The sequence below is a fragment of the Watersipora subatra genome, chromosome 10 (genome assembly GCF_963576615.1).
Source record: "Watersipora subatra chromosome 10, tzWatSuba1.1, whole genome shotgun sequence".
NCBI classification, from domain to species: domain Eukaryota; kingdom Metazoa; phylum Bryozoa; class Gymnolaemata; order Cheilostomatida; family Watersiporidae; genus Watersipora; species Watersipora subatra.
The window spans coordinates 17742931-17755764 of NC_088717.1; the positions used below are offsets into that span (position 1 = coordinate 17742931).

General features: G+C 36.2%; 2 protein-coding genes across 3 annotated transcripts in view; both read right to left on the bottom strand.

Annotated features, from left to right (window-relative positions):
• Window positions 1-1334: 1334 nt before the first annotated feature.
• Window positions 1335-8332, bottom strand: LOC137405880 (thioredoxin reductase-like selenoprotein T homolog CG3887). Of its 2 annotated transcripts, none has more exons than XM_068092320.1 (5): window positions 8267-8332; window positions 4591-4796; window positions 3837-4074; window positions 3478-3565; window positions 1335-1912 (listed from the first exon to the last, which is right to left on the bottom strand). In XM_068092320.1, the coding sequence occupies exons 2-5, from the start codon at window positions 4746-4748 to the stop codon at window positions 1797-1799; spliced, it is 600 nt and encodes a 199-aa protein (XP_067948421.1). In that variant the 5' UTR covers window positions 4749-4796; window positions 8267-8332; the 3' UTR covers window positions 1335-1796. The 2 variants fall into 2 exon arrangements, with proteins under 2 accessions (XP_067948421.1, XP_067948422.1); XM_068092321.1 differs by lacking the exon at window positions 8267-8332 and adding an exon at window positions 5328-5445.
• A 1821-nt stretch (window positions 8333-10153) lies between these two features.
• LOC137406176 (protein inturned-like) overlaps window positions 10154-12834 on the bottom strand; it is a 30933-nt gene continuing 28252 nt past the window's right edge. The window contains exons 14-17 of the mRNA XM_068092709.1: window positions 11804-12077; window positions 10926-11115; window positions 10618-10709; window positions 10154-10515 (exon numbers count right to left, since the gene is read on the bottom strand). Of these exons, the coding sequence (XP_067948810.1) occupies window positions 10404-10515; window positions 10618-10709; window positions 10926-11115; window positions 11804-12077 (668 nt within the window). The 3' untranslated portion in view covers window positions 10154-10403. The remainder of the gene's footprint in view (window positions 10516-10617; window positions 10710-10925; window positions 11116-11803; window positions 12078-12834) is intronic.

A 12834-nucleotide genomic window follows, 5' to 3' on the forward strand; every position in this document is an offset into this window, starting at 1 on the left:
AAGCGTTTTGCGCCTCTATCCTGTCGGTTGCTTTGCAATTATAGACATCATAATCGCACTTTCGACTGATCTGAGCATTTTAATCACAATCATGTTTTATCGATTTTAATCTTGAAATATTCCGGCAAACAGATCGCCCAAACATCAAAAACAATCATAAATGATAGGGAAATATTATTACTTTTTAATAAAATCTACAAAAATTTTGAAGAATTTCATCTGGAATCTAACAAACGAAGCTTTTTCCGAGTTTTTGTCTATGATAGATAAAGTAAGGCGGACAACTCTCAGCAGCTACCTAGATCACCATGCGAATGCATCGCCAAATCTGACTGAAGACAGGCAATTGTCGCATTGTTTCAATATTCGGACTTGCTACTATCAAAAGCATCTAAAAATTCTCACTATACTGAATTCCAAAGTGTTATTTTGCGCAGATCTACAAAATGTGGCAAGGATATACCTGGTCACTGAAGTATATATAGCTAAATCAATGATCATGAATGTACGAGTGAGAACAATGGCTGGGACCGAGGTCATCCGCGAGGACAAGTTTCAGTGGAACAGTCAGAGCATGCTCCCTATCGGTTTTGTATTTAGAAAATGTGAACTCAGAAAAGACGGCGTGCTTGAATATAACGAGGAGGTAAGTCCCCATCTTTCAACGAAGAGTGTTGATGAGAATAGAAGTGCGATATTACGATACATAAAGGTGTGATATATTGTGTTCACTTTTTGAGTCTTGGAAAAATATCAAAGCGTGATTGAGCTTTTGTCAGACTTGAATTTGCTGTCAGCTCAGTGTTGATCTAATTTTTAGACTCAGTTTCAACTCAACTAACATTATACGAGTTTCAGCACCATATTTCTGCAGACTTAAATTCTTTTGACACTCAATTTTATATCTAGATCCAGATTCATACAATTAAACAGTTAGAAATTAAATCCAAATTAATTTGCATATCAGGACTATTACCTCATGAATCAGATGCCATTCACAAATCCAATTGCGTATTACATAACCATATTACATAACCAAACCATACCAACAAATGAAAATATAGATTTGATCTGATTGACACATTCATTAGAGAGTCGTCAATAAAGGAAAAAGGTTGACAAAACATGCTGAAGCCAATACTGATCTTTCGAATTGTATAATTACAGGTGGAAAGAACAAAAGCCATTGGATACCATTGGGTGGAAGCAAATGAGAAGTGACTTATTTTGAAAAGACAGAAACGCCCAAATTATTTTTATCATGTCTTTCGTGTAATTCCGTATAAAACTGAAATAATTGTCAATATATACTGAGTCAATCAAATTACGACTGATAGAAAGGGTATAGTTGTATTGGCACAAAATCCATGTAACGAATAAAAATGGCTGCAAAGTGTATTGAAACGAGAACAAAGGAAACCAGTGTCAGTATCAGTAAGGATCAACAGGTGACAGGCTAAAAGTTTGATATCACCTGCATCATGAGCTGCCTGGAACTGGTTTGCCTCTTATTCCGTTTCCAAAACACTCGTACGGGATGTAAATGTGACATGTGAACTAGCCTTAAATACAAAAATGTGTATAGCAATGATACATTATGCTCTTAAAGTAAAGCATTGACGCTGTTGAAAGATAATGGCGGATGAGGCAGAAACAAAGCTAGCAATTGCTAGCCGACAAACTATGAGGTGCAGGACTGAATATATAAACAATAATTTGTTAATATCATCGAGTTACATATCCAATGCCTTCAAGTTCCAAAAATAAACAACGAGACAACAAGAAGGTGTGCAATGCTAAAATTCAGGTTCAAAGGTTGATTTGCCCATCTTCATGGTATTCTCTATGATCTGCACAATTTCATTTGGCTGCGGAATTCGACCTGTTTCCAGCTTGGACCATACAGGCTGGTCTACAACAGTAAGGAACAAGGCTCTATGATGGTTGACTAGTCATTATGTAACATCGACTGGATGTCTGTTGACAGGGTACTTACAAATGTATTAAGTAACAGTTCATAAAAATTTTCTAAGAGATTTGCTATGTATTGGCCTCACGTAACAATGAGTGGCTGTGGCAAGGCTTTTCCTGTCCAACTACAGACGCTGACAAAGGTGCAAACACATTAAGCGAGATTTAGCACGATCTCGTGCTGCGTGGCGCTAATCTGCGCTAGAAATCGCTCAGCGAGCTCATGCAGAGCGATAACGCTAGACATTCTTTATCACAAATTTATCGCGTGCGAGATGCATTTCAATTGGTTGGTTTTCCCAGTATGCAATCCTATGTAATCTTTTCGTATAGCAACGTACAGCAAAAGTATGTTGCTATTTTGTTACGATTGAAACATCATCAAAATGAACACTGACTTATTCAAAGATTTAATAAGAGCACACCCAGTTCTGTATGACACAACACACAAAATTACAAAGAAACCCAGCTGAAAACCAACATTTCGGAGGCAATCGTTGCGCAGGTTGACCATCATGAATATGTTAAATATTTATTACATTAAAAATAAAAAACTGCTATAAAGTAAACTATATATAAAAATCATAAAATATTACAGTTAAAAAAACAAAGATAGTTTTTTTCTTGTCTTCTTGTAGTGTACAATCGGTGAATAGGCCTAATAACAAACGCGGAAATTGTTTACGTCGTTGCCTAGAAGGCGCCATATTGACTTAAATTTATTAAACAACCCCGAAGAAACTAATGATACGGAATTTTATTGGCAGTTTGTGAGCATGCCCTCATTATCATTTGCTGGTGTACCGCTAAAGTGTGTTCACCAGCTCACACACCAGCAGTGCACACTAAACAATAAAATCGTCTAGTGTGTTTGCACCTTTAAGTAACACTATGTTTCCATGATGCGCATAATTCGCAAATTTGAGCCAATCCGCAAGCCATCCGCATCATGGAAACGACATAAATCAGCAAGCTAAGCAAGTTTTGCGATCCACAAAACTTTATCGAATCCATTGTGCTTTCGAATCATGGAAACTACACTTGCGAATAATGCGCATTAGAATATCAATGGCTATTACATTAAAAACATTTTCATGCTTCAGACGTTTTTATTTCGATGTCAGCAGTCTCAGTGAGCCAACGTTCTGAACGATTGCTGCTAAGCTTAGCGTGACAAGACTGCGTATCTATTTATGGAGTCATCAATAAAGCTATTACTTGACCTATGGGGTCAAGCGCTGGCGTTAAATCCGCATCGGCAGGTTGAAACGCTGAATTCGCAAGTAACTCAACTTGCGAATTGTTCGAATTATTTGAATCATGCAAATTATGCGAGTCATGGAAACATAGCGTAAATAGTGTACAAATTATGTGATGAGAGTATTAGACTGCTAAATAGTGTATTCAAATACAAGCTACTGAATCTATGTCGAAGAGCTGAATTTGGGCTCATTTTAGCTTTATTGAGAAACTGATAGCATTGTGGGTATCCAGCATTTTACTCACCATTGAATGAGATTTCAAATGCACCAGTCGAAATAAGCTGTCCCTCAATAGCATTGCCAATGAAGAATACCATAAGACCGGCGTAAACCTAAGAAGAAGCACAGTTTTAGCAACACAAAGGGCATCTAATGCACTTGAAAATTTGGTAACAAACTCCCACTACTGCGCGACATTGGCTTGAACTCGACCAAAAAAAATGATAAAATGGTAGACTACTTGTAAGCAAAGAAAATGAGAAGCACCCTCGAATATGACACCCATGACGACTTGCTCGTAGGTCCTTATTCATGGAGAAACTGCTAGGATAACAAAAACTCTCACAGAATGAAAAGCGCTTTATCCATGTTAATATAACTTACCTTGTTATCAAGAGCGCTCTGAAAGAGAGGCGGAGTCTCGAGTCCGAACCATGGAAATGGATTAGTATTTGACACGACGCAAAGTATAAACATGATTTTAACAGCGGAAAATATTTGAGCCAATACATATTTAATAGTAGTAGGAGGGTAGTTATCTCCCTCGATTAAAAGTCCAGGGTATCGTTGGTGGAGCGCACTTGAGTACTGCTCAAACACCTTTCGGTAGCCTCATGAGTAACTGCAACAAAAATACCATTGCTTTACCGCAGTACCTCGCAACTCGAACTTCTTACAATCTAAGGGAAGCTACAGTTTTAGCACATGATAAGACATTTTCAATGAGACGTGACAACCCGCATGCTCATCATGGTGAGCAACAAATAAATATATATGAATCACTTTATACTCAAAACCATGTGATGCCAAACATCAAAAAGTCAACCTATCCAACAAATCCTCCTATCATTAGACATGTTAGTTGTCGTATCGTATCGAGTGAGTTCTCTCAATTAGAGGTAAGATTTTAATCAGATAACAAAGGTCTGTGACTGCAAACAATATAAATGTGATGTCAAGAATGAGAAACATACATGTTAAATGTTTAACTCTCATCTAATGCATCACGGGGAAGGGAGGGAGTAATAGTTAAAGTCCTCAGTCTATGTGTGTTGTATGAATGTGCAGTTAGGTTGGATAACAACTGACTCATTTGATCATGAATAGAATATCACAAGACAGTAAGAGATTTACATACCAATATAAGAACTTGAGTGTCGGTGCAGCAAACTTGGAGAGTTTCGCTTTGCTATGCAATGATTCATCTGGGTCTCCAGAGGTGGTGCTAGTGTGGAGGCTTATGACTGCTAGCAAGAGCGTTATCCCAACTGTGGGACGAATACCTAGCACAGCCATCCACTCAATATGAGGATCTGTTGCTCGCCAACCAACTATCGTACTAGCCTGACAACAAAACAATATCATAACTGTTTCACAATAAGACAAATGTCTGATCAATTGAAACAATTTTGTTACCCACAGCGCCATACGAGTTATCAAATGAACGCCAATGTTTGGTTTAAATTTATATCTGTGACAATAATTTAGGTGTAAAACATTGGAATTTGTGAAAGGTACTGCGTATGGCTGATTAGTGTACTGTAGCCTGAACCAGATTTACGGATGATAGAGCGGTTTATGCGTCCATGACAAGCCTATCAATGTCAGCAATCACTGCGGAGCTTCGAGTAATATCAAACATTGCTTCGAACTATAAAATTGTGACCAAAAACTAAGAATGCCCTAATTTTTTGAACAAAAATGTTTGACTACATTTTTGTTCAGAAAATTGGTGAACACTTCAGCATTGTGGAGCCAATACTGAAATGTACATAAAAACAAAAAAGGTAAGCAGTAATGAAAATGGTATCTTAACAGTGGTGAAATGGCACCAAGACACTGAAGGTTTCAATACTAGAATAGTAAGTGAAAGACCAGTGGAAGAGTGTGTTCCAGTTAGTATCTCGATGCTTTAAGGACTGGCATCAGATAAGTTCTGACCGAGCTGTCCAAATTGTAGTGATATAGATCTCAACAACAGTCAAAGCAGATTGCTAAAATGGACACCAAGGATGCAAGATTTAGAAAAAAACAAAAGTGATAAAACTGGGTAAAAGATCTTCAGCTCTGAAGTTATGCCTGATAGAGATGGATGTGTTCTCAAATAAATCAACATTCAGAATGCAAAACCATTGTGGCTACGCCTATGTCTGTGCCAGAGTGAATATGAAAAGTATGTAAAGTTTTTACTTCATATTATGTAAGAAATTCCATATGATGTAGTGTCAAATCCAGCGCAAGTGCTCAAATTTGACTTGAATATGATTGTCTCATAGTTAGCCTTAATATATCATTTTATCTCTTGCCGCAGCTGGGAGAGAAAATAACATATAGGGGTATATCTATTAGACCTATAGATACTGGTACCCTCGCAATATAGCTTGCCATGAGAGATCGTCTGGTGTGCTGATAAAGCGAAGAGCATATGTAGCTGCACAATTATTCAGACATACTGTCAATTGGTGCAGGTGTTAAAATAAAAAAGTGGATGTTAAGATCAACACTTAGTAGCAAAGTAAACCAGCCAACTTTGGTGATTGTGTGGTCGAGTTATGACAGCCTGAAGAACAGCATGTGAGAATTTTGGAGGAAAAAAGTTGCGCCGTACTGACTTTTCAAAACGATAAGCCCCATGATTGTGCCACAGATCATAACGCAGGGTGCACAAAACTTGTGTTCTATGTGAGAACCTGAAGGATAAAAATAAAAGGAATCCGATGTTCAATTCCCAATTTAAATGTGAACAAGTTGAACAACCATGACTGCTATCAGGCGCTTGAAAAGATGGATGAGAACATGGATGACACTTGCCATGGAAAGACAAATATGAAAGAGAGATAGATGTTGAAGAGGTTTATTGTGATTTTGCTGAAATTCTATTGGTCGAAATACACATATACCGAAAGACCATTTGTTGAAATTAAAATCTTTTACTGAAAAGTAGAACTTTGATCAAAAATTTAGGCTATTAATCAAAAACTTATGTCATTTCGTCGACAATAATAATAATATTGACCAAAATATTATGAATACTATATTAATATATATTAATATTAATACTAAGTTTTCATCTATTGGCTAAATTTATATTCAACTCAATGTTAGTTTAGCTTTTTAATTTTGTACTAGCTCTAACAGCTAAACATATGCTGTTGTAATTGGTGTACCGTAAAAATACTTCACACCCAATTTTGACACGCATGCAACTTTTTTTTACAAAAATTACAAACATATGGGTTCAATAATATATAGATGTATAGCATATTGTGTGTTGTTGATTTAAGGTCTAAGTTGCTATGCAAAATCTGGTTTGTTAAAAGTTATCACAGCCTTACCGACATGCATGTTTATTTGTTTTACAAGCTACAGCTAGTGAAATCTTTTGAGATGGCATAATTGTGATATTAGGGCTAGATGTGCCGTGTTCGAGAATTTTAGCAAAATGATAGTGCTATAAGACATATCTTTTCGGTAGTCTTCAAGTTGGACTAATAGCCCATGAATTTGGCTAATAGCCTGTCAGCAACAACGGTTTCAACCATTATCTTTTCGACTAAACCTCTATTCACTGTTGAAGAGAGCCACCTATGAAACAGCACACGGGCTTTTGCAAAAACCGATGCGAAAATATCAAGTTTGGTTTGATGAAAATGATTCTAAATGTAGAACCCTGATTGATAAACAAGACAAGACTAAATCAAATGAACTACAAAGTAAAAACATAGACCCATTTGGTAAATGCCTTGTACAAAGAACATGGATTTGAAGATCTCAGCAGATCCAATTAAAACCCAATTGCGAATCATTGGCAACATTTCAGTGAAAAAATGAAGGAAGACAAACCAAACATTAAGACAGCAGTGACTAAAAAGCATTAAGACATGACAAAACAAGAAAACTGTGACAAGAAAACACAAAGACAAGCAGGTGAGGAGTAGGCCTATGCCAAAGTGGTATGAGCTTGTGATCCAAGCCAAAGGTCGATTTATGAGGTACTAGTGCTAATTTCTACAAAACAAACGCTATTTTTAAAACCACTAATCTACAACAAATGTGATATGTTTCAGAAGTCTTAACGCAAATAAATACACCTACACATATGACGGATTTACTAATTTCTATGGAGAAATTTGCACCTCTTCAAATATTTAAGGCGAAACCCTTGATATTGCTCTCCATTACCTTTCTACAATATTTAAGAAAGTACAGACGTTTTTGCTTCTGACAGTATACAGTTTACTATACTAGTTTTAATATGATTAACAGTTATCATAAGTTGACGAGCATTGATTAGGCTTCTTAGACATCGAAGGCGTCTGAGACTTTATCGACTGTCATACGATATTGACACTGTTGATAATATAGCAAAGGACATTATATATAACATTCAGCTCAACGCTTTCCTGTCAAAATATAATACTTTTGAAAGAGACTACTTCTTTGGGCCGTTCAACGAACTTTAAACATTACGAAAGACAAAAGTTGATTGATATTGATTTTTCGCAGCGTTAAACTACAAAAACGTTGTGGTTACATAACCCGTTTCAACAACAAAACTATACAGTTATAATTTACCACTCTAGTCTCCCGTTCAAACAGCTACTCCTTCCAATATCTTTTACTATTCAACTAATAATTGCTTGGGTGTATATATAACACGTTATTTGAACCAATTTTGTTGAATGTTTGGCTACGATGACTAGGCATTAATAAGATACAAAAAGAGAAAGTTCGATTCAGCCGTGTTAGGTACCGAATGTCGACATAGATCCAAGTTAAAATTAAAAATGATGTTAACCCTACCAATCACTTACCTATTAACCAAACGTTCCAGAATGGTCCAAAGCTGAAACAAACAGCTTCGCACTTGGAACTAAAGATGGAAGCCGAAACTAATATTTACGCTTCGCCCAACCTAATCGGCTCTGATACTTCAATACAATTTAATTGCGGACAATAAAAGTTGGCGAAACCATCTAACGGGCGAAACTACCTATAGAAAATTCGTCTCTGTGTACCATCAAGAGTTCAATATTCGAGTTCAAAAGGTAGAGGGATGCTCGGTAATTGAGCACTTGATCTTTAGTAGAGATGCCCCGATTCTAATTTCATCAGCCGATTCAGATACCGATTCGATATACCGATTCTTATTGAAAAATAATCCGATTCAGATTCTTTTGTGTTGCATAGATTATTGGTAATTTTATTATGCAAATATAAATATAATGCAAAGAAAATTTAAATATTGATGTATTTATTTGTTTGTATTTATGAAAAAAGATATACATGTACATGTATATATATTCACATACTGACACACCGTGCATCTAATAATAAAACAGTCCATGTTTCTCAATGTATGTTATTAAGAATGGTAACTACTGTTAGTGGCACAGCTTTCTCTGTGATAATGAAGTCTATTTTCTACTGTTGAATGAACTGCTGCGCCTGTACAAGTCTAGAGCAAATAAATGCGTCTTTAATTACCGTTAGTGATTCAATCATCTCAGTGAGACGTCTCAATCTTCTATCAATCACTATCGATGTAGCTTAGCTAGTCGTACTGAAAAAGGACTCGCTTGCTGAAGATTATGGAGAACAGGCTAAACACCGATAAGCCACAGAGGTTATTTTATGCGATACAAACGATACAACATATCGTCAAGATCAAGAGAGAGATAAATAACTTTATGCATCGACTGCTCAAATTACTTTCGCAATGCTAGTAAATAGAAACATTACACCGCATTCTTGTTTCTCATTATGGTTCTATTGTTTGTGATCGGCTAAAATAAATCATATCGCTGTAATTGGGAAATACCGCACTTTGTGATTACGTCCTGACTAAAGCCAAAAGATTGCTCAGCTGTGTGGATGTTTATTAGGCTATAGACATGAAATAGATTGTGTGGCAGGCCCGGAATTCATTAAGTAAAAGTAAGGAACTTGCAGCTGATTATTTTTCTTTTTAAAGTAGCAGGCTAAAATACGGTTTTCTGTTAAATAGTTGATATGTAAAAAGTATCTGAAGTTTCCGATATTTTAAGAAAAGATCGGCCGATACCGATTCAGATACTTAACACCCATATCGGCACCGATACCGATTCCGATATTAGAATCGGGGCAACTCTAATCTTTAGGACTCGATAAGCCCAATAACGTCAACTTAAAGTTGTCACATATATTGCTCAGTAGAGTCAATTTTAAAATGACAATTTCTTTTCTCAAGCCACTGTGTTAAATTCTTTGAAACTTTTTTAAATGTTTAAAATTTCTACTTCCCTAGCGTATTAAATGCACTCATTTCTAACATCAATTTCTCAAAATAGCATTTATTGAACAAAATATGTTTATATTTAACACCGCTTAGCGACGTAGCAGCCAGAGCAGTGTATTAATGACTAGTAAATAAGAAACATAGATACAAAATATTTTGAGCATTAAAATTATGTCAAGCTTCTGTATTTTTTAAAGACAAGTTACAACTGGTTATATATATTTTAAAAATGCTAGATTATTGTAAGCGGCCACGTACTGTAACACATGACTGAGGTATCTATTCAATAACTAATATTTTAAATAGAGGGCTCCCACATGGCTATGTGGCAAGGAATTCAGCAAATTTAATTCACATATGAGTAGATTTCCGTTATTTTGTGTATTTCATAATAATACAAAAATTAAAAAGATAGTAAGTGGTATGTTCAAAAACTACATATAATAAACACATACTTAGAACCATGTGGAATAAATGTGGTCTAAGAAAGTCAAATCGGAAGGATTGAAGGACGGCTATGTATTGATTTATGAAATAAACTCCATCATCTAAAGGCTTGAAATAAACAATATTGTGTCATTCTTGTGATTTCTACCTCCTGCTCCGAACATATAAAAGCAGACTTCATGAGAGAATTGGTAAAGGGTAGCCAACTCCTGCTTGGTTTAATCCCTTCACAGTAATACTCCGGTGTTGATTTTAAATGCTAGTTCGACCATATTTTCTGTTATCAGCTCATGATGACAGACATAGAACTCGTGTCTACTGGGTTGCAGAAAGCATCGACTACAAATACAACAGCAGTGAAAATATTTCATGTTTACTTTAAAATCAAAGATAAACTTTCCCACAGTGACAACAAAAACTGAACCAAACATTGAAGCATACCCTATCACCCAGTAGCGGTGAGATCTATTGCTTATTGATGAAGGCAGGCTGAACATCACCCCGTGTTCATGTATGGTTGTAGCTTGTAAATCCTAAAAATGATAGACACATTTGATGCCATTCAAACACAGGCATACTTTGTCAGATTACATATCAACCATGAAACTACTGTGCTGATTAAAGGGTAACTTGGATTTTAATAGTTCAGAGAATACTGGATATTATGAACTGTCTCTCATACCTCAAACTATAGTGCATTGCACAAATATTTTCACCAAGACCATATGTTCTCACAAACATGTACTTACATTAGAATCAAATGATTGCTGGAAAAGACACTTGATATTAAGACATGTTGCATAGAACATGCTCACAAGACATCTATGATCTGCAGAGTCATACACTAAAAACTCATCTACAGTGGGAGAGAGGACAACTCCAAGAACAGAGTCAAAGCTCATGTAGTTGAACAGTGTATTTTCTTCCCCAGATGAAAGGCTAAAAACATAATGAAAATAAGATTACTAAAGGTGATCATTGTACAAAGAAGGGTTGTAACCAATTTTGGGCTATAATGGGTATCATTTCTAAATACTTTTACACACATCTCATCGATTTTAGTGGTAACTTCCGACTGTTATAGACCTCATGATGTTAATACATGACTATTCTAATTAGCTGCATAATCTCTCTTTCCAAAGAGATAAAGACCGACTGTTTTGGTTAGTGTGCTACTCCACAGGTTATCACCTTTTCAATGATGCTGATTAGGCTTGTCATGAACAACCCAATTTGAATTCTTATACTTGGTAGTAAAAAACTATCATTAGCGCAAGATCACCCATATTCAACTTCATTAACCACAAACATGGCATGAAGAGTAGAGCTCAGCACTCACTAGCAGAGTTGAATAAGTAGAACTTCATGCATGAATTTGCTGGACAACATTGAGAGCGAACTAAAAGCCAGGTTTAGTATAACATATCATGTGCTTTCAATTGCTTTCAAAATGGTCATGTGCTGATTAAAGAGATTACACCAATTCAATATGCTGCATTCAGAAATGAGTTTATAACCAAGTTGGAACTGTTTTGAAACAATGAAAGCTCATTGGCTACTTTTCATGAGTCTTTTTAAACCTCTTCTTGAATCGATCATTAAAGGTAGGTAGGCAATATTTACTCACACAAAAGAATTTTGTTTTGTTTGACTCGTCAATGTGAGATCAGAATTCGCTTCCTTCTGCTCGGTGTTGGCAATGATCCTCCCGCTTCCCCGCCCCATTCTCATGCTACTGTAGAGCTGGCTCACACTGTTGCTTGAATCAGCGCTGCCTGTCGAAGCTACACTCATGTTACGTGACCTGGCGAATGCCTCGCTTCCAAGTGTTGGAGGCGGGCTGCTGCCGCTGTCGTGTGATAGCGCATCAGCGTCTCCTTTCTCAATCGATGCCATGAAACCTGCCACATAAGTATGTCAAAGTTGTTAACAAGCATCAGCCAAATACAGTCAACTAATACGGAGTGTTATTAAATAACAACTAGAAAAAGCTTTGTAGCGGTCAGTTTCTAATCCTGGTTGATGAAGATTACCTGGCAGCATTGATGAATAAGCAAGAAAGAGTAAGGAACCAGGGTTTCGATTATATACACTAGTACCCTAGCAGCGAAATTGTTTCTCCCAAACAGGTTTACCTATGGCAGTAAAATCTTGGTTCCTGATTGGTTTTAGTAACTGAGTTTTAGTAACCAAAACCTATATCATTACATTAAAAATTAATAGCTATAATTAGAAAAGAACACAAAATTCCAAATGACGTAGTAAAAATTATGTTATCATTCAAAAAGTGCTGTTAAAATGTATGAGGGCGCTCACTTAAAATTAATTGATTTAAACCATTTTTAATAAAATTTTGAAATTTTGTGTTCCTTTCTAATTATAACTATTAATTTTCAATGTAATGATGTAGGTTTTGGTTGCTAAAACTCAATTACTACAACCAATCAGGAGCCAAGATTTTACTGCCATAGGTAAACCTAGTTGGTAAAATTTTTTTCGCACCATGGCAGTTTCGAGTTCCGAGAGAGTTGGTCAGGTGTGCTTATAAAGCACAGAGAATAAGTATATGCACCACTATTGTAGCATACTGGAAGGTGAATAATTGGTGCAGGTGACAGCTTGTGGGTAGCAACGGAGAATGTCATGGGTTCAAATCCC